The sequence below is a fragment of the Ailuropoda melanoleuca genome, chromosome 2 (genome assembly GCF_002007445.2).
Source record: "Ailuropoda melanoleuca isolate Jingjing chromosome 2, ASM200744v2, whole genome shotgun sequence".
In the NCBI taxonomy this organism is placed as follows: Eukaryota; Metazoa; Chordata; class Mammalia; order Carnivora; family Ursidae; genus Ailuropoda; species Ailuropoda melanoleuca.
In genome coordinates, this window is record NC_048219.1 from 6,465,973 (window position 1) to 6,490,739 (window position 24,767).

Consider the following 24,767-nt stretch of genomic DNA (forward strand, 5'->3'; position numbering starts at 1 on the left):
CTCCGATTTTGGGGGCCCTGTAAAAATAAGGTCCTTAAGAACTCTCTCTTCTCAGCTTGGATTCCTAAAGTTCCTGAAAGGCTGTATCGGCTGAGAAGCCCCCGCAGAATGGTCACGAAGTATAGCTGCTATTTATTGAGCACCTACTATGTGCCAGGCACTTTCCATTCTCATATCCAGAGCTTCCCCATGAGGCAAGATTCTTACTTTTTGAAACTCAAAGAGGTGAAGGGACTTGCCCAAGGTCACACCACTAAGAAGAGACAGATCTGTCTGACTCTAAAGTCCTTGCTTATTCCCCTGGACCCACTGGCCCAATGGTGTGGCCCAAGCTCTGTGACCTAAGTTTTCCAGAGCCGGTGGCCACCTGGGGCCCCACCTTGTAGCTACCTGGTCTACAGACGTTGCCTACTTATGATCTGGGCAGAATCGTTGTGCTGCCGCCAGCCACATGGCAGTTCTGTCCTGGGCATCTGGCTCAGGATGGCGGGGCAGGGGGTGTGAGAGAGGGTGGGAAGGTCCTCGGCTGTGTCATGTCCATGGACCTTGGCAAGCCCAGCTTGGCAAGCCTTCTGCTAGCACACTGTTGGGCAGCCATCACCATCCCTGGCACTGGCTCCCGGCTCTATCATTTTCCAGGTGTGTGACCTTGGGCTGACCCCTGTGGGCCTCAGGAGCTTCATCTGGGACAATAACAAAGTGAGGTCCTGGATGTGAAGTTCCAAGCCATCTCTGGCCTACGGTAGGCGGACTTTGCTCTTCCCTTTCCTCTGCCGAAGGAACTAAGCCCCAGCAGACAAACGTGTGGGTGCATCTTTCATTTGATTGTGAATAATCTTAATCCTTCCATTTGTAAAGTTCCTCTCACATCCATTTATCTCACTGAGTCCTCAGCGTCCCCTCGAAGGAGACTCTGGAGTCAGACTGCCTGGGTTCAAATCCTGCTTCATCACTTAGTGACATTGGTTGGGCAAGTCACTTTATATTTCTGTGCCCTAGTTTCCTCATCTTTAAAGGGTAGAAGAAAGGCCAATAGTGGATAGTGGTTTTATGGGGCCTGACGCTTATACAATTTGGAGGTCCCTCTTTTGGAATAGAAAATCAGGTATGAAAGTGAATATTTAAAATGAGAAAACAGGAGCACCTGGCTGGCTCAGTTGGTACAGCGTGTTGACTCTTGATCTAGGGGTTGTGAGTTTGAGCCCCATGTTGGGTGTAGAGATTACTTAAAAATAAAAAAATCTTCAAAATAAATAAAATGAGAAAAATCATGACCAATCACAAACTAAAATAAGCTGAGTGAAAAACAAAATACTTTGATTATTTACTGACAATATTCGCCTCTGTGTTTTAGCTGCTCGTTCTTTGCCTCTTGACAGGAGACTCACTTTGAAACCATTACAAACACAGAAAGGTTGCAAGTACAGTACAGGGAACTTTTTTTTAACTTGAATCGTTCGAGAGTAAATTGCCAACCTGCTGCTCACAGCTCTCAAATACTTGAGTGGGTAACTCCTGCGTTCAAGGACATCCCTCTACATAAGCGCAATATACCCATCAAAATCGGGAAATTAACATGGAACATTTACCATCTACTCTCAGACCCCATTTAAGTTTCACAGTGAAACTGTTGCAGCGACAGAGCTCAGGCCGAAATCTCACACTACATTTCTTTGTCATGTCTCTTTAGTCTTACTCGGGAAAAGTCCCTCAATCTTTCTTTGCCTTTCACGACCTTGACACTTTTGAAGAGTTGTAGTTATTTTGTAGTGAGGCTCTCAGTTTAGATTTACCTAAATTCCTTGTGATTAGATTCAGATTATGTATCTTCAACAGGAATATCATAGACAAGATGTTGTGTGTTTTTTTTTTTAAGATTGATTTATTTATTTGGGGGGGCAGGGGGCAGGGGGTGAAAAATCTTTAAGCAGACTCCCTGCTGAGCATGGAACCTGCCACGGGGCTTGATCTCAGGACCCATGAGATCATGACCCGAGTTGAAACCAAGAGTCAGAGGCTTAACCGACAGAGCCACCCAGGTGCCCCATTTTTTTTTTAAAGATTTTATTTCTTTGAGGGGCGCCTGGGTGGCATAGCGGTTGAGCGTCTGCCTTCGGCTCAGGGCGTGATCCCGGCGTTATGGGATCGAGCCCCACATCAGGCTCCTCTGCTATGAGCCTGCTTCTTCCTCTCCCACTCCCCCTGCTTGTGTTCCCTCTTTCGCTGGCTGTCTCTATCTCTGTCGAATAAATAAATAAAAATCTTAAAAAAAATAAAAATAAAATTTTAAGATTTTATTTATTTGAGAGAGAGAGAGAGAGCAAGTGGGGCGGGGGGAGAGCAGAGGGAGAGGGACAAGCTGACTCTGCACTGAGTGTGGAGCCCAACGTGGGGCTCAATCTCATGACCCTGAGATCATGACCTGAGCTGAAATCAAGAGTCAGACTCTCAACCGATAAGCCACCCAGGTGTCCCACTGTTGTGTTCTTCTTGATACTTTTTATTAGGTAGCACACATTTCCATCTGTCCCATGTTTCACTTTGGTCACTTGATTAAGGTGTGTCTGCCAGGCTTCTCCACTTACTTACTCTTTTTCCTTTCTAAGGAATTGGTAGTTTATGACGAGGTTTTTTGAAACTATATAGATATACCTCCTCTTAGTTTGAATGTATGTATGTGTGTATTTATTACTTATTTACTTATTATTTTTTAAAAGATTTTATTTATTTGTTTGAGAAAGCGAGTGAGCAAGAGAGTACGAGCAGGAGGAGGAGCAGAGGAAGAGGGAGAAGCAGACTCCTCGCTGAGCAGGGAGCCTGACATGGGACTGGATGCTGGGACCCCAGGATCACGACCTGAGCCAAAGGCAGATGCTTAACCAACTGAGCCACCCAGATGCCCCTGTATGTGTGTGTTTAGTTATGAATTCATGGTCTCCTATTTTGTTTAGTAGTTTGTAATCTATTACTGTCATTTTTTGTTAATGCTCAGATTGTCACAGATTAGCCCAATGGGATCTTCTTTAAGCTGGGGTCTGTCGTTTTGACATGTCCCATCATTCTTTGAATATCTTTTGTTTTCTGATATAAGAAGATACCTCTTTTCAAGCCCCTGGAATCAGTCAGTACTCCGAGAATCTCTGATTCAATCTTTCAGTGGAGTGTAGTATTTAAAAACCATGATCTGGGTGCCAGGATGATAATTAGAAACCAAGACCTACTCACTGTTATGAGGGTGTCACTGTTCCCAGGCCCTTCCAAGCTAAGGCGTGTACACACACACACACACACACACACACACACATTTACAGTTACATTTCTTTCTTCTTCTTCTTTTTTTTAAAGATTTTATTAATTTATTTGACAGAGAGAGAGACAGCCAGCGAGAGGGGGAACACAAGCAGGGGGAGTGGGGGAGGAAGAAGCAGGCTCCTAGCAGAGCAGGGAGCCCGATGTGGGGCTCAATCCCAGGACCCTGGGATCAGGCCCTGAGCCGAAGGCAGACACTTAACGACTGAGCCACCCAGATGCCCCCATTTATTTCTTCTTTAAAAATATTTTATTTATTTATTTGTGTGTGAAAGAGAGAGAGCACAAGCAGGGGGAGTGGCAGACAGAGAAGCAAGATCCCTGCTGAGCAAGGAGCCCGATGCAGGGCTCAATCCCAGGACCCTGGGTTCGTGACCCGAGCCGAAGGTAGACGCTTAACCAGCTGAGCCACCCAGGCATCCCCAGTTACATTTATTTCTGTATCTATTTATACATACTTAAAAACATGGGCTCAGGGGGCGCCTGGGTAGCGCAGTCGTTGGGCGTCTGCCTTCGGCTCAGGGTGTGATCCCGGCGTTGCGGGATCGAGTCCCACATCGGGCTCCTCTGCTGAGAACCTGCTTCTTCCTCTCCCACTCCCCCCGCTTCTGTTCCCTCTCTCTCCGGCTGTCTATCTCTATCAAATAAATAAATAAAAAATCTTAAAAAAAAAAAACATGGGTTCAGACTATCACCTGCAATTCTAATCCACTGTAATGGGGTTTGTTCTGGTCCCCCCTTTCTATATTTGTACCTCCCTTCCTCAACACTGAGAAATCTGGCTTCCATTATTCTGCATTTATTTGCTTATTGGATCAAGCCCCTGTTTCTAACCAATCTCCCATCTTTGCCACCACCCCATCCCCTATGAAACGCCCTCCTCACTCCACTTGGGCTCTGATACCTCCTGTCAGGATGCCCCCTCCCACTCAGGGATACCTTCTTCACCTTACTGGACCCCATGCCATGTGGACGCCCTCCTCACCCTGGTGGGGCTCTGACTTTTGGTCTGGGCCACTGTGGCTCCCTCACCCTCAGTCACATGCTTCCCTCCTGTTCTGCTCTACTCAATAGTTTCAGGACTGAAATTTTCAAGAAGAGAAGGAAGGTGAAGAAGTAGAACTGTCCATGAATTTTAAAAGTAAATTTCTCCAATGACAATGGAGAGATGATTCTGTCTTTCCTCTTGCGTGGTTGATCAAAAGCATGTTTTAGGGGCGCTTGGATGACTCAGTTGGTTAAGTGGTTGACTCTTGGTTTCGGCTCAGGTCGTGATGTCAGGATCCTGCGATTGAGCCCTGTGTCAGGCGCCACGCTCAGTGGGGAGGCTCCTTGTGGATTCTCTCTCCCTCTCCCTCTTGCCCTTCTCCCCGCATGCATGTTCTCTCTTTCTTTCTCTCTCTCTCGCAAATAAATGAATAAATAAATAAATAAATCTTTTTTTAAAAATGCATATTTTATTCTTTTTTTCTTTTTTAGTAATAAAAACACGTTTTCTTCTTTATAGCCAGGATATGTAAGCATGCCACTCCACACATAGATATTTCTGATAATTGTGATAGTGCTTATAGGTGTGTAGTAGGAATTTTGATAAATTCTACTTTGTGTAATTACTATCAAAAAAGAAAGATATGCATGGAGTATTTATACTTGCGCATGCTGCATATTCCTTATAGGAGAGAACTTCCTTTTTGAGTTGGTGTCACTATGAAATGACAGACAATTCAGTGATGACTGAAAGAATTTTGCACAGATTTGCTTCTTGCTCTTTATATAGCCTTCTTTTTTTTTTTTTTTAATATTTTATTTATTTATTTGACAGAGAGAGACAGCCAGCGAGAGAGGGAACACAAGCAGGGGGAGTGGGAGAGGAAGAAGCAGCCTCCCAGCGGAGGAGCCCGATGTAGGGCTCGATCCCAGAGCACCGGGATCACGCCCTGAGCCGAAGGCAGACGCCTAACGACTGCGCCACCCAGGCGCCCCTACATAGCCTTCTTTCTCCTCCACCAGCCACGTACTTCCAGGTATCTTGGTAATCATTCATATTGGGAAGTGGGATAGAGTGGAAAGAAAGAGTGGTCTAAAGCAATTGTAGTTTTAAATTTTTATTTTTGCAAATTAAAAAGAATGTATATACTACATATAATATATAAGAATAAATCGATCTCTATCTCTACCTGTCTGTCTGTCTGTGTAAGAAGACATTGCTGGGCCGCTCTCAAGGCCTTGGATGTGCAAGTGAAGAGCCCGGAGGTTTGAATGTCATCAGCTTCACAGAAACTCTGCCTCTAACAGCATCTTTCCTAGGTGTTTGTCAGGACACCGAGAGACAAAGAGCCTGGCACACAGCAAGTGCTCTGTAAAGGAAGGGCAGTGGTCAGTATTGTCGTTGTTGCTGTCACCCCCATTTTCTAGAGGAGGAGGAGACCCAGAGAAGATAGGAGATCTCTTGGCCGGAGGTGGGGGTGTCATGGTAAAGCTGGACCCCCAGGTTTCTTCTTGTGGGTTTTTTTTGTTTGTTTGTTTTTTGCACCGTGGAGAACTCTGTTTTCTGAGCCCTGTGTGTGGCCTGAAGGCCAGGGTGTCAGTCGTGGAGGTCCCGGAGGGCAAGGAACAGCCTCAGCAGGGATCTCTCAGCTTGGGGCATGACAGGCTATTCATTCAGGGAGGTGGGAGGCCTCTGGGCGGGGGACGGCCCTTCAGCTGCCCTCTTTCCAGGCCCACTCTTCAGTCTGAAGGCAGAGACACCAGTCAACCTTCAGGAGTCCCCATTCGAGGGGAAGTCTCAGCCTGTTGGGGAGACACAGGCCAGCCCTGAGGAGTCCCCGTTCTGAGGAGGGAGAGACAGTCCTGCTTTCAGTAGTTCCAACAGGGGATGTGGGACCCCTACGTCAACAATGGACAGGGATGCTAAAATGGGGCAGCTGGGCTGAGCAGCTTGAATTTGGAAGGCTTTCTGGAGGAAAAGTCCCTGCCAATGCTCTCCTTGTACAGATCTCTGCAGTTTACAAAGTGCTTTCACTGCAGTGATCCCAGTTAATCCTCCAGCGATGAGGGGATGAAGGTGTTCCTACCCAAGCAGGAACGACAATCATCATCATCCCAAGAATTATAACAACTGACGCTCATTGAGCACCTACTACGTGTAAGGCACCGGGCTGTGTGTCATCTGTGAAGTTTGAGCATACCCCGTAGGAGGAGCATGTGAAAACGCTTTGCAAGCCTGTGGCCGGGATGCGCCTGTTTACTCCTGTCGTGTACAGAGCCCTCAGACAATTGAGGCGGCAGCCACCAGATCCTGGGACAGAGAGGGCCTGGGTTAAGGACTAGAGCTGGGAGTCAGAGAGGCAGCACTAGGCGCCTTTTCATTCCCTGGACATGTCACTTATCTTCGTGCCTGGAGCTTTTGCCCATGCTATTCCTCCTGCCTGGAATACCTTTCCCTTACCCTGTCTGCATAGTCAGCTTCCATCTCCGTTCATGGTCTTAGAACAAATGTTATTTCTCTAGCACAGGCTTCACGTCTTTCCCTCTCCACCTCTTCAGAAGACTAAATTGCGGGGCGCCTGGGTGGTCAGTCGTTAAGCGTCTGCCTTTGGCTCAGGGCCTGATCCCAGGGTCCTGGGATCGAGCCCCACATCGGGCTCCCTGCTCTGCTGGGAGCCTACTTCTTCCTCTCCCACTCCCCCTGCTTGTGTTGCCTCTCTCGCTGGCTGTCTCTCTCTCTGTCAAATAAATAAAATCTTAAAAAAAAAAAAAAGACTAAATTGCTCCCTTTCTGATTTCCCAGGTCACCCAGCCCACACCCCTCATAGAGTGCTTAGCACATGGCGGTATGATCACCCACGTACGTGCTGTTAGTGGTGGTGCTGACCGGTCACCAAGAGGCCTTCCCAGGCAACATTTATTCTCTCAATGAATTCACCAGGGTCCGAGATCAGGTTTTGGTTTCTCAGGGAGGAGTCATAGCAAACAAGCATCCGGGAATGATTCATAAAACTGGAGTGCTAATTCAGGGAGGCAGATCTCTGAGGTGAAGCAGGAGATGTGTGTGGACTCTGGAGTCTGGCTTCATGGGTTTGAACCCTGGCTCTACTCTTTCAGCTGTGTGACCTTGAGCACACGACTTCACTTCTCTGTCTCTGTTTTCTCATCCCCCAAATGGGGACACTAACATAGGGCGTTAAGTCAAATAATGTTTATCCAGTGTTCAGTACAGCACTGGGCACTTAAAGTCAATAATTTTTACCAGTTTTTTTTAAAAGATTTTATTTATTTGACAGAGACAATGAGAGAGGGGGAGTGGGAGAGGGAGAAGCAGGCTCCCCACTGAGCTTGATCCCAGCATGACCTGAGCAGAAGACTGAGCCACCCAGGCACCCCGATTTTTACCAGTATTTATTGATAAATTTTATAATGAGATTCAATGGTAGCAGGCAAAGACCACTTATTTAGTCCCTAAATATCTACGGAGGCTCTACAATGTTTGAAGTTCTGAGCTGAATACTCAGATGAATCAAGCAGGTGCTATGTTTCATGAAGTTTATATTTCAGCAATAGGAGATGAACCAAAATTTCTTAATCGTATGTTTCAATGTGGTCAGTAATTACTGAGGATGAGCACAAGGTACTTCGAAAGCAGGAATCATGGAAGTAGAGACTTAATCTGTATATCAGGGTTAGTAAAGGCCTCACAGAAGAAGTGGCATTTCGGTTGAGACCTGATGGATAGAGAGAGTTGACTGGCAAAGGCCTCAGAACTAGGACAGAGCATTTGAGGATGTGAAAGAAGCCAATGAGGGAGGCTCATGAGTGAAGGGGAACCTGGGACGAAAGACATCTGGAGAGGCGGGCAGGGCCATGATGGTGTCACTCCTCAGAGGCCATGGTTGGGAGTTTGGAATTTATCCTGAATGCAGTTGCAATCCATAAGAGCTAATTTTAAGCAAAACAGTAACAAGGTCTGGCTTGTCTTTTAGAAGAATTGCTCTGGCTGCTGGATGGAGGATGGACCGGAAAGGGACAAGAGAGGAGGAAAGGAGACAAGCTAGGATGTGAGAGATGATGCTGGTTTGGACTAGAGTAACAATAGCACCTTGCTCCACACAGCAAGGTGAGAAGGGGACAGAGGATATAGTTTGGAGGAAGAGCTGACAAGACTACCAGTGGATTAGATGAGACTAGATTCTGGCCTGTGCAAACAGGTGGATGAGTGGAGCTTTGGACTTTGGCGAATTGGTGCTAGAAGAGGCCATTTGACTCAGTGGGGAAGACTTTGGGAGGAATTAATTTGTGTGTGGGGGGGAATATCGATGTTGGCCATGTTTTTTTTTTTTTTGAAACAGTAATTCTTCAATATAATCAAATATCTAGTCAGAGTTCAAATTTCAAATCGTCTCATAAAATTATACATTTTTTATTGTAGTAAAATATACATGACATTAAATTTATCATTTTTTTTTAAGATTTTTTATTTATTTATTAGACAGAGATAGAGACAGCCAGCGAGAGAGGGAACACAAGCAGGGGGAGTGGGAGAGGAAGAAGCAGGCTCATAGCTGAGGAGCCTGACGTGGGGCTCGATCCCACAACGCCGGGATCACGCCCTGAGCCGAAGGCAGATGCCCAACCGCTGTGCCACCCAGGCGCCCCTAAATTTATCATTTTAACTATGTTTAAGTATACAGTTCAGTGGCATTGAATACATTCACATTGTTGTGCAACCATCACCCCCATCCATCTCCAGAACTTTTTCATCTTCCCAAAGCCATGTGAATTTTGAGATATCTATCAGTCATCAAGTGGAGTTGTCCAGCAGGTAGATGGAAGACCCAGGAGCTCAGGCAAGGTCTGGGCCAGAGATATCATGAGATCACCTAAGGAGAAAGTGTAGAGAGGGAAGAGGGTAGAGCCAAGGACAGGGCCACAAACATTTAGTAGTCTAGGTAGAAGAGGACACTGAGAAAGCGCAGTGGGAAGAAAACCAGGTCAGTGTGGTGACACAGAAGCTCTGTTAGTTTGCTAGGGCTGCCATCACAAAATACCACAGACTGTGTGACTTAAACAACAGAAACGTTATTTTCTCCGTTCAGGAGGCTAGAAGTCCAAGATCAAGGTATTTGCTTTGTCCTGCAGCCTCTCTTTGGCTTGCAGAAGGGGGCCGCCCATGGCCTTTCCTCTGTGTACCCATGATTTCCTGGGAATCTCTTCCTCTTCTTGTAAGGACACTCTTTCAGATAGGATTAGGGCCTCACCCTTATGAATTCATTCAACTTTAATTACCTCTTTAAATGGACCTTTCTGCATAAAGTCACACTGGGGGCTTCATATGAATTTCTGGGAACACAATTCCATCCGTATCAGAAGCCTAAAGGGAAAAAAAAGTGTTTCTTTTTTCCCAAGATTTTGTTTATTTGACACAGAGAGAGAGAGAGAGAGCTCACAAGCAGGGGCAGCAGCGGGCAGAGGGAGAGGGAGGGGGAGAACCAGGCAGAGGGGGAGGGAGAAGCAAGTTTCCCGCTGAGCAGAGAGCCTGACGCAGGGGCTCAATCCCAGGACCCTGGGATCATGACCTGAGCCCAAGCCAGACGCTTAACCAACTGAGCCACCCAGGTGCCCCAATAAAAGTGTTTCTAGAAGAAGGGGCAAACTCTGTCAAATACAGTTGAGAAGTTGAGGAAGATAAGAGTGGTCCATGGGCTTTGGCAACACAAGGTCATTGTACCCTTGGCTAGAGTATTTTAAGAAAAGACTAATTAGAATAAATTGAGGAACGATGGAAGATAACAAAGGGAAGAGACAAGTATAGCAATCTTTTCAACTTTTGTTGAAAATGAGAACTGAAAATTGGGGTGGTAGGAGAAAAGGGGGTCACAGAATAGTAAAAAAATAAGTGACATTAGAGCATGTTTGTAAGTTGAAGGGAATGATCTAGAAGAAATTTGTGATGCAAGAGATTTTAAAAAAAAAAGTGTAATAACTAGGGTAGAATCCCCGAAAAGACTAAGATGATGAAATTCACTGCAAAAGTGGAGGGGCTGGCCTTAGATGGCTGGGACATGTTCCCCACTTTAACAGGAGTGAAGGTCGAATACAGCAACCATTACATAATTTGCAGAGCCCAGTGTAAAACGTGTCGTCTCTTGTTCAAAAATTAAGATTTTCAGTACTGCATCAAAAGAACATTAAAACTAAGCACGGTGCACTTCCCAGACCGAGGGCCGCGCGACTGCACAGTTTGTAATTCCAAGAAGCTGGTCCTGGCGAGTATGATGATGACGGAAGCAGGCTGTCCTTTGGGCAAGACCCTTCTTCTTTCGGGGCCTCCATTTCCTCATGGACGCACTGGAGGAGATAACTAAGGACATCTTTAGCTCCACCGTTCTACAAGCTGAAAGTCACTCTCGAGGCGGAGGCGCCGTTTGTCCCTTTTTAATTACCAACCCCGCCAGACCGTAGCTCAGGGTTTTCTGGAAGGCTCCAAAGCATCCGGTGACCATAGCAACACACGCCAAACTCCGGGACCCTCGGCTCCGCCCACCGCCTCTTGGACGCGCTCGTCAATTGGCTCAGCGAGTTGACCAATGGTCGGCGAAGCGGGCTGTTTGTCGCGCGGTCAATGGTCGCGGACCGGGAGGGAGGCGGGAAGAGAGGGCGAGAAGGCGGGCCTGGACGGTGCGGCGCGTGCGTGTTTCCGGCTCCGCTGCGGAAGGCGGACGACTGGAGCCGTTGGGCCGGACGCGAACCGAAGGAGCAGGGAGAGCGCGGGACGCGAGTGAAGAGCTGGGATCTCGGAGCGTGGCTAGGGGCAGGCGCGATGGGCGGAGAACAGGAGGAGGAGCGGTTCGACGGCATGTTGCTGGCCATGGCGCAGCAGCACGAGGGCGGCGTGCAGGAGGTAACGGCCCGCGCGGCGTCGGCCTGGCCTGGTCCTGCGGCGCTCGCCCACCCGCGCGGCCCTAGCCACGCTCACTTCACTTACTTGGCTTCGGGGGCCGAGATCCACCCCTGGGCCTCGCGTGTTCTTGGGATGCCCCTCCATTCTCATCGTGCCCCAGCTTCCGGTCTGGCCTCCCCACCGCACTTCAGGCCGCCCATTCGTTTCTGTCCCGGGCCCCCGGCGCCGCTCAGTAGTTCTCTTTTAGCAACTCGTGCGTCTCTGAACGCGGCCCTGGAAAACCCGCAGCGCCCGCCCCCCCCCCCGCCGCCCGTAGCGAGTCCCCCAGTCTCACACATGCTTCCGGCCTCGTTTCCCCTGTGATGGCCGCCCCCGAAGGGCAGTTCTTTGGATGAACCACCCCAGACTGGGATTTGCATCTACCAAGACCTGGACCCAGCTGACGAATGTGTGTGGAGGGGTGGAGGTGGAGCAGGGTGATGTTAGCACGTGGTCCTTTCAGGTCTTGAATGGGGACTAGGAAGCCTGGGTTTACAATTTGTTTCCACCACCTACCAACAAGGGACATTTCCACGTCAGCAAGCCTCAGTTCCTTTGTCTTTGAGGCAGAGCTACGAGCCCCTTATTTTCTGAGCAGTGAGGAGAGTAGTGTCTTGAAGTGAAGGATAGTAAGGAATTCTCAATAATCAGGTTTGTTCTTTCAGCAACTATTTGTTGAGTGATGTGTGCCAGACACTCACCGGACTGGGTCCTGAGTATATAGATGTGAGCAGAAGTCTGTCCTTGCCCTGATGGAGCTTTTAAGCTTTTCAAAAGCATGATTCATGCATACTGACCACACAATAACACATAGACCAACTGGTATAGATTCTGGAGTTGGTTTTTTGGACCAAAAGCATGGAAAGTCAGAAGTAGAAAAGCCTATCAAGATCAGTTCCAGAACACTGATTCTGAAAAAAACCCAAAGGAACTTGCCCAAAATCACCCAGCAGGTTCCTGGCTTAGACAGGACCAGATTCCTTAGGCCTCTGTGCTTTCCACAGTCCATTACTGATTCTGTGTCTCACTGGGAACAAGTTCTCTTTGAGCTTTCCATTCCCATTCTTTTACCCAGGTGCTGGTGGACTCCCAGGCCCTTCGAGGTGGGAAGAGGTTATTAATTTGCATGTGTGTAAAGGTTCCCGCCCCATCTTCCTAAATTGTTGACCCCAAATTGTATTTGGGAGTGAGTGTTTGAGTGAATCAAAAAAGTATCTAGAAGTAGAAACTCAAACCATGAAGATAAGTTCTAGCATCAGCCTTAGAACCACTCATTTGGGCAAATAAAAGGGCTTGTATATGCTAACTCTAGGTCACCACTAGATCTTTTCATTCAGCAGACGTTTTACTGAGGATGTACGCTGAGCTGGATCTCGTGCCAAGCATGAATTGGCATGAATAAGCCATAGTTCATGGTACCTGCATGTGAGGAGTTAACTCTGGCAGGAGGTCTCTTGGTCTGGGCGAGACACAGCTAATGGCCCTCACCTCCATTATCTCATTTGATCCTCACTAGGTCCCTAGAAATAGGTTCTGCTGCTATTTCTGTGTTAGAGTTAAGAAACTTCCCCAGGATGACAGCACCTATAAATCAGTCTGATAACTCAAACCCATGTGCTTAACCACTTGGAGACTTTGGTATACCAGCCAGAGTTAGTTGGTTTTCACCTTTGAAGTGGCTTCATTTGCTCCCCTGTTTTTGACTCTGCCCTGGTAACTCAGCCAGTGCCAGTCTGGATGGACTTTTTACTATCTGGAAGGAAAGCCGGGCCTAGGTGTTTCAAGCCCTGGATGCAGAGGAGTGTTCCTATATCCTTAGGCTGTTTATAGAGCCACAAGGAATGTGAAACACATGTACACATATACAGGAGAAATGAGAAATCTGCCTCTTAGGCATCTAAATGAGGTTAGATTAGGCTTCCTGGGGGAGTGACTAAGGTAGGGCCTGTTGGGGAGGCGTCTCCTCAGATGATAGGCTTGAGGTGAAACAGTGGCGTCTCAAGCTCCCTCCTGGACTAGAATCTGATTTCTGTGCAGTTGAGGGGCTCCCAGTGCGACATCTCCACAGCTTCCGTCTCGTTCTGTCTTTCAGCTTGTGAACACTTTCTTCAGCTTCCTTCGACGCAAAACAGACTTTTTTGTTGGAGGAGAAGAGGGGATGGCAGAGAAGGTGAGTGTTGCGGCCTGCTGTCCCTTTGGAACCTCTGTTTCTTCAGGAGAAAAGTTCGTCTGATCTTCCTTTGGCATAATAAAAACCTTCAGCAGAAGTAAAATGCCAAGGGCGAAGAGTTGTGGGACAGGAAGCAAGCTGTCATGTATTGAAGCCCCTCTCCTTGCCAGGTGCTTTATCTGCCCGTTTCCCGTGATCCTTCAGCAGCTTGAGCAGGGCAGGTGTTACTATTCCCATTTTGCAAATGAGGAAGTTGGCTCAGAGTGTTTGGGACTTTGTCCAAAGTCTTTTTTTTTTTTTTTTTTAAGATGGATTGATTTATTAGAGCGTGCACACACGCACACGCATGTGCCAGGGAGGAGGGGCAGAGGGAAAGGGAGAGTCTTAAGCAGACTCCAAGCTGAGCTCGGAGCCTGACGCTGGGCTCGATCTCACAATCCTGAGGTAGAAACCAAGAGTGGATGCCTAACCGACTACGCCGCTCAGGCAGTGGGACTTCGTCCGAAGTCCTGAGCTAAGTTGTAGAAGAGCCAGGGTTGGAACCAGAGTCCGTTGTAAAACCGCCTTCTGCCCCTGACACCACGCGTCTTGGTTCCTTTTCCATCGAGGAGGTTTTATCTAATTATCTAGCTGGATATGAGAGTGGGTAAATGTTAGAAATTGGGCTTAGAAAACAAATAAAGGAAAACTTAAAGCCAGCCGGTCCCAGTCTTCTCAGACACTGTGACCCAAAGTTCACTGGTTTGGGAATTGGATTTTGTGCTACAGGCTTTGAGACCTTGAACTTCCTTTTGATTCCTTAGGTTGTAATTATATTTTTGAAGATTGGTAAGTCATGAAAACGTTACCTCACTGCACAGTGATTTTTAGGACCTTGATATTTGTTTTCACTTAAAGAGACGTAGTAACAATAAGGAGACATTTTGTAAACTGCTTTCTGTGGCTTCAGGGCTCTGCCAAGCTGGAATGCTTTATGCACGCATGCCACCATGACCTGAGGCTACTCCGTCATAGACACACTAGCCTCTGAGGGGAGCGTCCCGGGATCTTGGCTCAGCTGTGCGGCTTGGTTGATTTCCCACTAGTTCTCTGGTTCTTTCAATCTACATGTCTGCAAAATGGAAGAAGGTGGACGTACTGACTGACCTGTAGGCCCCTCTGGCTTGAATATTCTGCGTTAGCACCAGCACCTCCTGTTTTTCTGTGGGCCAGACTGCCTTGTAATAGTCATTCATTCGTTCAGTGAGTATTGAGCAAACACTTAATGCTCTGTTTGTGGTAGGTATTATGCCAGACCCTTTGGGATTACAGAGGTGAATACAGACGTCGTCTTCATTTTCATGGTTCTCACAGTGTAGCACCCTGACCCTGCCCCCTAAAAAATGAAGTCATAGGTGTTAGGGAGAAGCTCTGGGAGCATTAAATGGGGACTAACCTAGGCTGGGGGCTCAAGGGAGACTTCATGAGGCAGTGGTGCTGGAAGTATGAAGGATGAGTTAGAGATAGCTGGATGAAGGGAGGGAGGTGAGTGATACAAAGAAGTGGTATTGGGGCGCCTGGGTGGCTCAAGTCAGTTAAGTGTCCAACTCTTGGATTTGGCTTGGGTCGTGCTCTCAGGGTTGTGAGGTGGAGTCCATATCAGGCTCCGTGCTCAGCTTGGAGTGTGCTTGACGTACTCTGTCTCCCTATCCCTCTGTCCCCCCCCATAAGTAAATAAAATCTTTAAAAAACTGGTATCATACAAGTATGGGGGTGATGGTAGCTGCCACATATTGGATGTCTGCTGATCTCCTCTTAGACCTTGTCATGTTCCTTGGTTCTTTGTTCCTTAGAAATAAAGCTCTTCCCCAGGAGGTTGGTCAGACCCATGGGCAGGCAGAAACCTGTCCAGCCTTCCCATCTGGTCTCCATTTGTAACACAGTAACTTTTTTTTTTTTTAAAGATTTTATTTATTTATTTGACAGAGAGACAGCGAGAGGGGAAACACAAGAAGGGGGAGTGGGAGAGGAAGAAGCAGGCTCCCAGCAGGGAGCCCGAAACAGGGCTTGATCCCAGGACCCCGGGATCACGCCCTGAGTCGATGGCAAATGCTTAACGACTGAGCCACCCAGGCGCCCCCACAGTAACTTTTATATTGAGTGCCTACTGTGCACAGGCCCCAGAGACATCATTTTCAAGTGCACTGGTTAGGAGCGTGGGCTCTGGAGTCAGGCCTATGTGAGTTGGAATCCCAGTCCCCGGTCCTTCCCACCCTCCCACCCTCTGCAACTGTGCGGCATTGGGTGAATCATTTTTTCTCTGAGCCTCATTTTATCTTACCTGTAAAGTGGTCTTAATCGTTATCTCACAGTGCTGTTGTGAGGCTAAAAAGAGGTCATGTAGGTAAAGTGGCTAGCATTTGAGAGTACAAGTTTATGGTGATTTTTTTGGTTTTGTTTTTTAAGATTAATCTTAAGATTATTTATTTGAGAGAAAGCACACGAGGGAGGGGCAGAGGGAGAGGAAGAGGTAGAGAAGCAGACTCCCTGCTGAGTGGGGAACCTGATGCAGGCTTGATCCCATGACCCCAAGATCATGACCTGAGCTGTAACCAGGCGTCTACAACTAAGCCACCCAAGTGCCTGAAGTTCATGGTCTTTTTTTTTTTTAAGATTTTATTTATTTGACAGAAAAGGGGAGAGAGAGCACAAGCAGCGGGAGTGGCAGGAAGAGGGAGAAGCAGGCTCCCTGAGCCCGATATGGGGTTCGATCCTGGGATCCTGGGATCATGACCTGAGCTGAAGACAGATGGTTAACCAACTGAGCCACCCAGGCGCCCCCATGGTCCTTTTTTTGAACTTCTTAGGACCTGATGTGTTTTGGGATTTGGATTCTTTGGATTTTAGGAGATGATACAGTGCACATACTATACATAAATTTGTTACAGTGCACGTATGTGACATGTGTACTGTGCATACGGTCATGTACGTACTGCATGCTCTGTGAGTCAGGAGCAGCATCCTGTAATGAAGCGTCAGTGTTTCTGGAGAGTGTATGTCAGTATTCATACCGAGTGGGAGATACGAAGACTATAAATACCTTCATGCCACAAACTTACAAGTCCAAAAACACTTCTACAGTTTTATAGCTTTGGGCGCTAGGAATTATGGATAAGGGATTGTGGATTTGAGGAAAGCCGTAATGATCAAATCAGTGTGTTACGGACATAGGAAGAGACGAATGGAACAGTGAAGCAGAATAGAGAACCCAGACAAAGTCTAGCACACGAGAATTCCGTATGTGTCTGATGTAGTAATTTAGTTCTGTAGACAGTGGATGATTGAATAAGTCGTTGCTGCTACAGCCGGCTGTTATCTGTAAAGAACCACAAGTATACCATCTCTTTTACTCATATGTAAAAATAAATTGCAGACCAAGACGAGTGTGGTAAGGAAAGCTGGGAAACCATATGATCTTGTGTGGAAGAGGCCTTGCAAGATTAGAAACCTGGAAGCTGTAAAAGAAAAGGTAGCTTTTTGCCTCTTCAAACATTGAAAACTGTGTGTCTGGCAAAAGAAACATAAAAAGTTAACTGGAAGACTGTAGATTTAGAAAAAAATGTTCAGTGCTGCAGAGGACAGAAAGTTTAATGACTAATTTAATATGCAGGAGCTTGTAAATTGACAAGAAAAGAATAACAGAAAAATAGGCAATTCCAAGAAGAGCATATCCAAAGAGCATATTAAAAGATGTCCAACTTCACTAGTAATCTAGGAAATCCAGGAGAATAAACAGTGAGATGCCCTTTTTTTCCTACCAAACTGATGAAAGTGTAAAAAGAAAAGACCCACAAAAATCCCATTGCTTACAGGGATGTGGAAAAAGGGTAAACTTCAGTTATTTCTGATAAAAGTGAATTATTGTGGCCCTTTAAAAATTTTTTATTATAAAAGATGTTCAACCTCACTAATCAGAGAAAAACAAATCAAACCATGTTGAAGTCTCACCTCACACCCATTAAGATGGCTTCTATAAAAAACCAGAAATCTCCCAAGTGTTGGCGAGTGTGCGGAGAAATTGGCACATTTGTGCCTTGTTGATGGGAATATAAAATGGTGCAGCTGCTGTGGGAAACAGCATGGCACTTCCTCAAAAATTAAAAATAGAACTATATGGTCCAGCAATCCCACTTCTAGGTACACACGCAAAAGAATTGAAAGCAGGTTCTTGAGAGATTCGTACACCGTGTTCACAGCAGCACTGTACACGAGAGCCAAAAGCTGGAAGCAGTCCGAGCATTCATTGATGGAGGGGGAAATAGTGTCGTATATACGTGTAACAGATCTAATGGAGTACTGGTCAGCCTTTTAAAGGAAGACGCACACGTAAGAGTATTTATTGAATGATTTCACTTATGTGAAGTTCTAGAACAGGAGTGTGTGGTCCCTCTGAGATGGGTTGGGCTACACCCCTCTGCCTGCCCCCCCAGCCCCTGCCATGTTCAGGTTAAGTATCTCTCAGTGTCTCTCCTGGCCAGCCTGGTGGGAACCATGCTTTGCCCAGTCACCCAGCCTAGGTCAGGGAAAGCCTGTGTTCGGGTATGCCCACTGAAGAGTCTGGGACCTGTCTTCTAGAACTAGAGCAACTGTTCTCATCCCTTTCCCACTCTGCTGGGCTGTGGTTCCTGACGATGTGTCCAGTGACAGATGCTTGGCTCTGTGACAGCCTGCTGGTTGGCACCACAGAGTAGGCTACCCCCTCCCTACTCCCAGGGGTCTCTGCCTGGGGCTGGGGCTGGGTAAAGCTGGGAGGAGGAGATTGGGAGGAGGGGTCAGAGGCTGCTGTGATTGGCCTTGACTGTGTCTGGTGGTTCAGCTCTGCTCTCACCTAACCTCCAGGAGCTAGGAAGGAACAGGACAAATGGGATGTAACATGATTCACTGGAGCTGGGAGGGAGGAGGGCCCTGCTCCCGCCTCCCCCTGGCCACTGGTTGGCAAATGGCTTGAGTTCAAGGTCTTCCCGATTAGGGATTTGGGACCAAGGCCTGGTGGTGGAACAGCCTCTGCTGGCGTAATTGTCTCATGACTGATTCTGTTGACAGCAGAATGGTCTTCGGGTGACTCACTTCCCTTTCACATACAACCCATTTTGTTAACCCATTTGGTTTAGGGGATGCTTTTGGTGCCCTTCAGCCCTGTAGAGTATGGAGCTGCCACGGTGTGTCATGAGGTTGGGATTTCCGAGCTAGCAGGAGGAATTGGCATCAAATGAATGAGCAGCCATGGGACATTTGCCAGAACCTAGGTCTAGGAGCCCATGGGTGACTTTGGTGATCCTCAGCCCCATGTAGGCCTCTGAGTTCTTGCAGACCCTTCCCTCCCTCCAGCTCTGGCTTAGAGATGTTTGGAAGATGGTAAATTGACCACTGCTCATGTGGTGAGTGCCCTGCAAGGCCTCTTCCAGGTGTGTGGGCAGACACAGTTGGGTTTCCTGAGTTGGGTGTGTTTCGGGGCCTGCTGAAGGTAAAGAGGTGAAGCTCCAGAGACACTGGAGCTGGTCCTGGAGGATAAGCAGGAGATTGCCAGGTGACCTGGGGTAGGGACAAGGACATTCTAGGCAAAGAACAGCTTATGCAAGATTGCTTTTGAAAATAATGGAATAGAAGCGCAGACTGATGACCTCAGGGTCACACAGGTAGACAGAGTAGTCTGGGAACTCTAATCTAGGTGTGACTCTCCAGTCTGCTTGAGAATTGGGCAGGAGGGCTTGTTAAAAATACAGACTGCTGGGGTGCCTGGGTGGCTCAGTTAGGCAGTGAGGCGGCCTGGCCAACTCTTGATTTCGGCTCAGGTCAGGATCTCAGAGTCCTGGGATGGAGCCCTGCATTGGGTTCCGTGCTCAGGGGGGAGTCTGCTTCCAGATTCTCTCTCTCTGCCACCTCTCCCCCTGTTCACATGCATGCTCTCTCTCTCTCTCTCTCTCTCTCTCAAATTAATAAATAAATCCTAAAAAAAAAAAAAAATACTGGATGCTAAGCCCCACCCCAGAATGTCTGATTCAGTAGGTCTGGAGTGGGGCTGAAGTTTAGCATTTCTCGCAAATTCTGGGTGATGCTGGTGCTGTAGCTCCTTGGGGAGCTTGGGGAATCACACTCGGAGTCCTATTGGTATAAACAGGTGAGCCATCTCTCCCGTTGTATTTTTATAGCAGAGAGTGTACTTGTCCCCACCCCTCACCAGCTGCCACTGGGTTAGCCTCAGCCAGGCAAGGGGTGTTGGGAAGCTGACACTTCGTATGCAGCTGTGATGTGGCGAGGACTGTGCCAGCCTTGTAAGTGTCTGTTGTGTTTGATCCTCATAACAGGTGAGAAAACAGGGCTTAAAAGGTGTCAGAGTCGTTCACTTGTCCAAGGCCACACGGCCAGGTAGTGACAGGGACAGCAGTATTGTGGTGGCTCCGGGGCAGCAGGGAGGCCCGCGCCAGGACATGGGTTGGAAGCGTCCTGGGGAGGCACCGTGGAAGAGGAGGGATTCGACAGTGAAAGCTTGCAGGCTGAGGAGAGGAGTCTAGCTTCTTCCCTCAAGAAAGCTCTGTCCGGCTCCCTGCTAACGTGGTGGTTCTGCGTGCGGTGCGGCGAGGCTGGCTCTGCTGTCCTGCAGGCGGGTACGTGTCAGGAAGAGATCAGTCGGGAGCAGGGCAGTGCAGGCCTGCGAGCTCAGGAGAGGCCGCTTGCGTGGAGGCTGGAGTTGGGCTTCTACCGGCTCTGCTCTGTAGGGAGGGCTCCGAGCACAGCCTCCCTGTGCACCGTAGGGACTCGTCCTCACAGACGAGGACTCCAAAGCACTTCCAGGCTGGTCCTTTGCCAAAAATACAGTAGCTAGTGTGTGGCAGCCTGGGTGAGAGCTCAGCTTGTCTGGCCTCGCTGTCTGTGTTTTTAGGCACTAGACTGTTCTTTAAATAGCCACTTTTTGTCCCTCCGGGTACTTTGTAGGTGTTCTCATGATAGGTCTGAGATCAGTGTGTGCGGCGTGATCTCCGTTTCATAGATGAGGAAGTGAGGGTCTGAGTACAGTGCCGCGTACAGGTGCCAGCGCGTGGAGGTGGCTGACTCCAGGCCTTGGGACACTGGCCACCAGCCCAGTGCCTCATGGCTGCCTCTCCCTTCCCCAGCTCATCACACAGACCTTCAACCACCATAACCAGCTGGCCCAGAAGGCCCGGCAGGAGAAGAGAGCTCGGCAGGAGACGGAGCGGCGGGAGAAGGCGGAGCGGGCAGCCAGGCTGGCCAAGGAGGCCAAGTCCGAGGCCTCTGGGCCCCAGATCAAGGAGCTGACTGATGAGGAGGCAGAGAGGCTGCAGCTGGAGATTGACCAGGTGAGAGCAGACACCCCCTCCCCCGCCCCCGTCGCCATCCCGGTTGGCACCGGCAGCGAGGATGCACTTGCCAACTGCTGTGCCCTTCACCACAGAAAAAGGACGCAGAGAATCATGAGGCCCAGCTCAAGAATGGCAGCCTTGGCTCACCGGGGAAGCAGGTGAGATGGACTGGGGGTGCCTGAGACTAGTCAGGGCTTGGGAACTTCCAGGGACCTTCTAGCCTTTCTTTGTCTCTGGAATGCCTCCCCCATGCCCTCTCCCTCAACTTTGGGGGTCCTCCCCACACTTCAGGATCCCACTCGCAGACACTGGACCACAGGACCGGGTTTTAAAAAAACAACCCACTGGCCTTAAAGGCTTGGTAGGAAAGCCCAAGAGCCAGAGAGGGCAGTGCCTGGACAGGTATCATTCAGGTGGGCTGGGGTCTGTGGGCCCAGGCTGGCCCTGTGTGGTGGGCTACTCTGATACATCTGGGGGATGTGCCCCTCAGGCTCCTCCCTCTGACTCAGGTCCAGCTTTCCAAACACTCATTTGGGGCATTCATTTGGCTTTCCAGAGTTTCTGGTTCGACACTAGGGGTCTCAGCCCTGCAGACACAGAAGAAAATTGATCGTTGGGCAGCCTGGTTTTATTTTAGAACAATCATGCGCATGGCTACCTTGTGACCTTCTGTTCTGTGCTGGACTTTCTTTCCAAGTCCCTTGGCTTGGATCCCCAGCTAGGTTCTATGGGTCCATCTCTGACTGTCACTGTTCCCAGCTGTGTCCTTTGTCGCATGGTAAGCTGCTCCTCTTAGGCAGCGATCAGAACCATTTTTTAACCTTTGGCTCCCAGTGGGCTATGGAGTGGGCAGGGACCGTGTCTGTTCCCATCTCGTGGCTGTGTGCCCAGTGCCAGCCCCGGGCCTGGCTCAGTGGGGTGCAGTCTGTGTCTGTCAGGTAAGTAGCTGAGCACCCCAACTGTGAGCAGGACGCTGAGGAGGACGAGGAGGAGGAGGACGAGAAAGACAAAGGGAAACTGAAGCCCAATCTTGGCAATGGGGCCGACTTGCCCAATTACCGCTGGACCCAGACCTTGTCAGAGCTGGACGTAAGTGGCCAGGGCTGGGGTTAGGAGGTTAGGGAGCCAGCCTGGGGCTCCTTCTGACTTCTCCTGCCCCGTGCAGCTGGCACTGCCTTTCCACGTGAACTTCCGGCTGAAGGGGAAGGATGTGGTGGTGGACATCCATCGGCGGCACCTCCGGGTGGGGCTCAAGGGGCAGCCGGCAGTCATTGACGGGGAGCTCTACAACGAGGTGAAGGTGGAGGAGAGCTCGTGGCTCATCGAGGACGGCAAGGTGGTGACGGTGCATCTGGAGAAGGTGCGAGCGGCCTGGCTTCCTGGCCTGCGTCTTGATGGAGAAAGGAGGGAAGGTGTCTGCTCATTCATTCGGGGACCATCGCTGGGGGTCTAGCGGACGTGTTTAATCTGCACAAGATTTTTACTGTAGGTCTGTCCCATTTTAGAGTCAGGATACGGGCAACTCAGAGATTTGCCGGGCTCCTTTCTCTAGGTAGGGATGGAATCAAGATTGAAAGTCTTTGGTACCGAAGCATCTTCTTTTGGTTTGTGCATGCATTCAGTTCAGCAAATACGTCAATACCTGCTTCGTGCCAGAGATTATTCTAAGTGCTGGTGAGAGAGCAGTGGACAAAATGTAGAGTTGCCCTCAGAAAGCCCCCGCTCATTCCCTCAGAGAGATGGAGCAACACATGTAATGTAAATAAATGGCTCTATAAGGTGCCCTGGGTCCAGGGAAGGCTTCCCCCGCAACCCAGGACCCATCCTCGCCTACCTGCCTCTCTCTCACCTCTCTGTGCCCTTGTACTTACTCCTCCTCCCAGCCGGGATCCCTGCCGTGCTTTTGGACACAGCCCGGGTGCCGCTCTGACTTCTCGCTCTCCACCCTGGATGAATAGCTCCCTCTGTACTTTATTTTTGCCCCGATGACACTGATTTGTAACTGTCCACCTCCGTTTCCCCCAGCTACTGGGGAGGGCAGAGGCCTTGGCCATGTGCACGCTAGGTCCCTGCACAGGTCTTTGTGGGTCCCCGGTGCAGGATGTGGATGGGCGTGAGCTGCGTTCTAGAAAGGTTGGGGGGGGAATCCTGGGGCACTGAGGGAGCTACCTCCCATCCCCCGGCGGTTCCCCTCCTCACAGATCAACAAGATGGAGTGGTGGAGCCGCTTGGTGTCCAGTGACCCTGAGATCAATACCAAGAAGATCAACCCTGAGAACTCCAAGGTGAGCCCTGGCTGGTTGGGGGGGGGGGGCTTCAGCTGGGAGGTGAGGGTATCTGTGGCCCCAGAGCTTTTACCTGTCCCTGTTAACCACCTGCCCTCAGCTGTCAGACCTGGACAGTGAGACCCGCAGCATGGTGGAAAAGATGATGTATGACCAGAGGCAGAAGTCCATGGGGCTGCCCACCTCGGATGAGCAGAAAAAGCAGGAGATTCTGAAGAAGTGAGCAATGCGGAGATGGGGGTGTGGGGGAGGTGGGTGTTGGGCCTGGACCTGGGTGATAGCAGTGAGTGGGTCGGTGGGTCACTGAGCAGGACACAGGAGCCGCCCTGCCCCTTCCAGGATGAGCCAGCCAAGTTTATGGATTTATGGCCTCAGCTTGCCTACCTTCATCACTTTCTGAGGTCATCTTGAGGGCAAAGGCACCTCAGGGTAGAAAGGGGTAACACAAGCAGTCATTGCCACCTACAGAAGACCCTGAGGCCCTGCCTCTGCCTGACCTGGCTCCAGGTTGCTCAGGGTTCTAAAGAAATTAGACCTGACATCGGGGTCTGGGAGAAAGGGGCTAACTTTGTGAGAGGGGGACAGCCTGTTTTACCTCCTTCCTACTTTCCCTCCCCAGGTTCATGGATCAGCATCCAGAGATGGATTTTTCCAAGGCCAAATTCAACTAGCCCCTGTGTTTGCTTCCCTGAACTCTTGGGGCTGAGCCCCCAGCCATCCACCTTCTTTTCCTACCCTCCCCTGGGACTTGGAGGGCCTCAGGGCTGGGGCAGGCATGGGACTGGCTCAGGCACACTGGTCCCAGGGCATCATGGGAGAAGGGCTGGGGCCCTGGGGGGGTGTCTTATCTTCCCCAGTTGGCCTGCTGTTACACATTAAACCTATTTACTCCACCTGTGTCTTCTCTTCCCTCTAGCCTTTCCCTGGGGGACAGGCCTCTCTTATTGCTGCTACTGGGGGCTCGGCTTCTAGCCCAGATTCTGCCATGTGATCCAGAGCAAGTCCTTACAGCTCTGTGGGGCAGTTTTTCATTACTTAAAGGAAGAATTAAAACTAAGCTTTTAGTCTGTGTGTGACTGAGCAAAGGTGAGTTTTTCTGGTTACAGGGACCAGAATATATTAAGGGGCCCATGACTCAGCAAAATTTAAGACCAGCTAGACTTGATTCCATTTTCATCTCTTAAGACAGTTTCTCACTGTGGATATTCTCAGTCTTGGAGCGGCCTTGACCTGAATGAGATAGCAGAGCTGAAGGAAAGGGGCCAGTTTTCTCACTGGTACTGGGGCCTTGGGGGCACAGCCCCCAAGGGGACCGTCCTGTGTGTCTGATGGGGAGCTGGATAAGTACAGTTTGTCTAGTAGTCACTTGCCAAAAGGGCCTGTGGGGACAATAAAAAGGTGAGATGGGAGACAATAAAAAGGTGAGACCTCTAGGTGAGGAGGTGGGGATCCTGGACACCTAATTTGTGCAGTCAAGAACGGGCTGGTGGGCCTGCTCTGTCCTCACGGCTGAGAGCACTAACAAGACACTCCTGTGTGTGAGGAGTAGCTAAGTGAGATCTTTCTGAACCCCTGTTGGGCTTGTGTCCAAACAGGAGGACCCTGCTTCTGCTCCAAGGTCAGCTTGCCAGCCTTGGGGCAGAACTGCCAAGAGGCCAGCTTCTAGGTCCAGAGCCAGTTACTAGCTATATGACAAGTTCCTTGACCCC

The 24,767-nt window shown here is 49.3% G+C and overlaps 1 protein-coding gene across 1 annotated transcript; it reads left to right on the forward strand.

Annotated features, from left to right (window-relative positions):
- The first annotated feature begins 10,996 nt into the window (after positions 1 to 10,996).
- Positions 10,997 to 23,951, forward strand: NUDC (nuclear distribution C, dynein complex regulator). Its single transcript, XM_002913312.4, has 9 exons — positions 10,997 to 11,206; positions 13,338 to 13,415; positions 20,567 to 20,770; positions 20,866 to 20,931; positions 21,743 to 21,862; positions 21,939 to 22,133; positions 22,975 to 23,058; positions 23,159 to 23,277; positions 23,678 to 23,951. The coding sequence occupies exons 1-9, from the start codon at positions 11,126 to 11,128 to the stop codon at positions 23,727 to 23,729; spliced, it is 999 nt and encodes a 332-aa protein (XP_002913358.1). The 5' UTR covers positions 10,997 to 11,125; the 3' UTR covers positions 23,730 to 23,951.
- Positions 23,952 to 24,767: the final 816 nt, after the last annotated feature.

Bases quoted from the DNA above. Each gene is read 5' to 3' on its own strand.
- NUDC (XM_002913312.4), top strand. From the start codon at position 11,126: ATGGGCGGAGAACAGGAGGAGGAGCGGTTCGACGGCATGTTGCTGGCC. The intron at 11,207-13,337 runs GTAACGGCCCGC...TCTGTCTTTCAG, and splicing joins ACGAGGGCGGCGTGCAGGAG to CTTGTGAACACTTTCTTCAG. The intron at 20,932-21,742 runs GTGAGATGGACT...AACTGTGAGCAG, and splicing joins TTGGCTCACCGGGGAAGCAG to GACGCTGAGGAGGACGAGGA.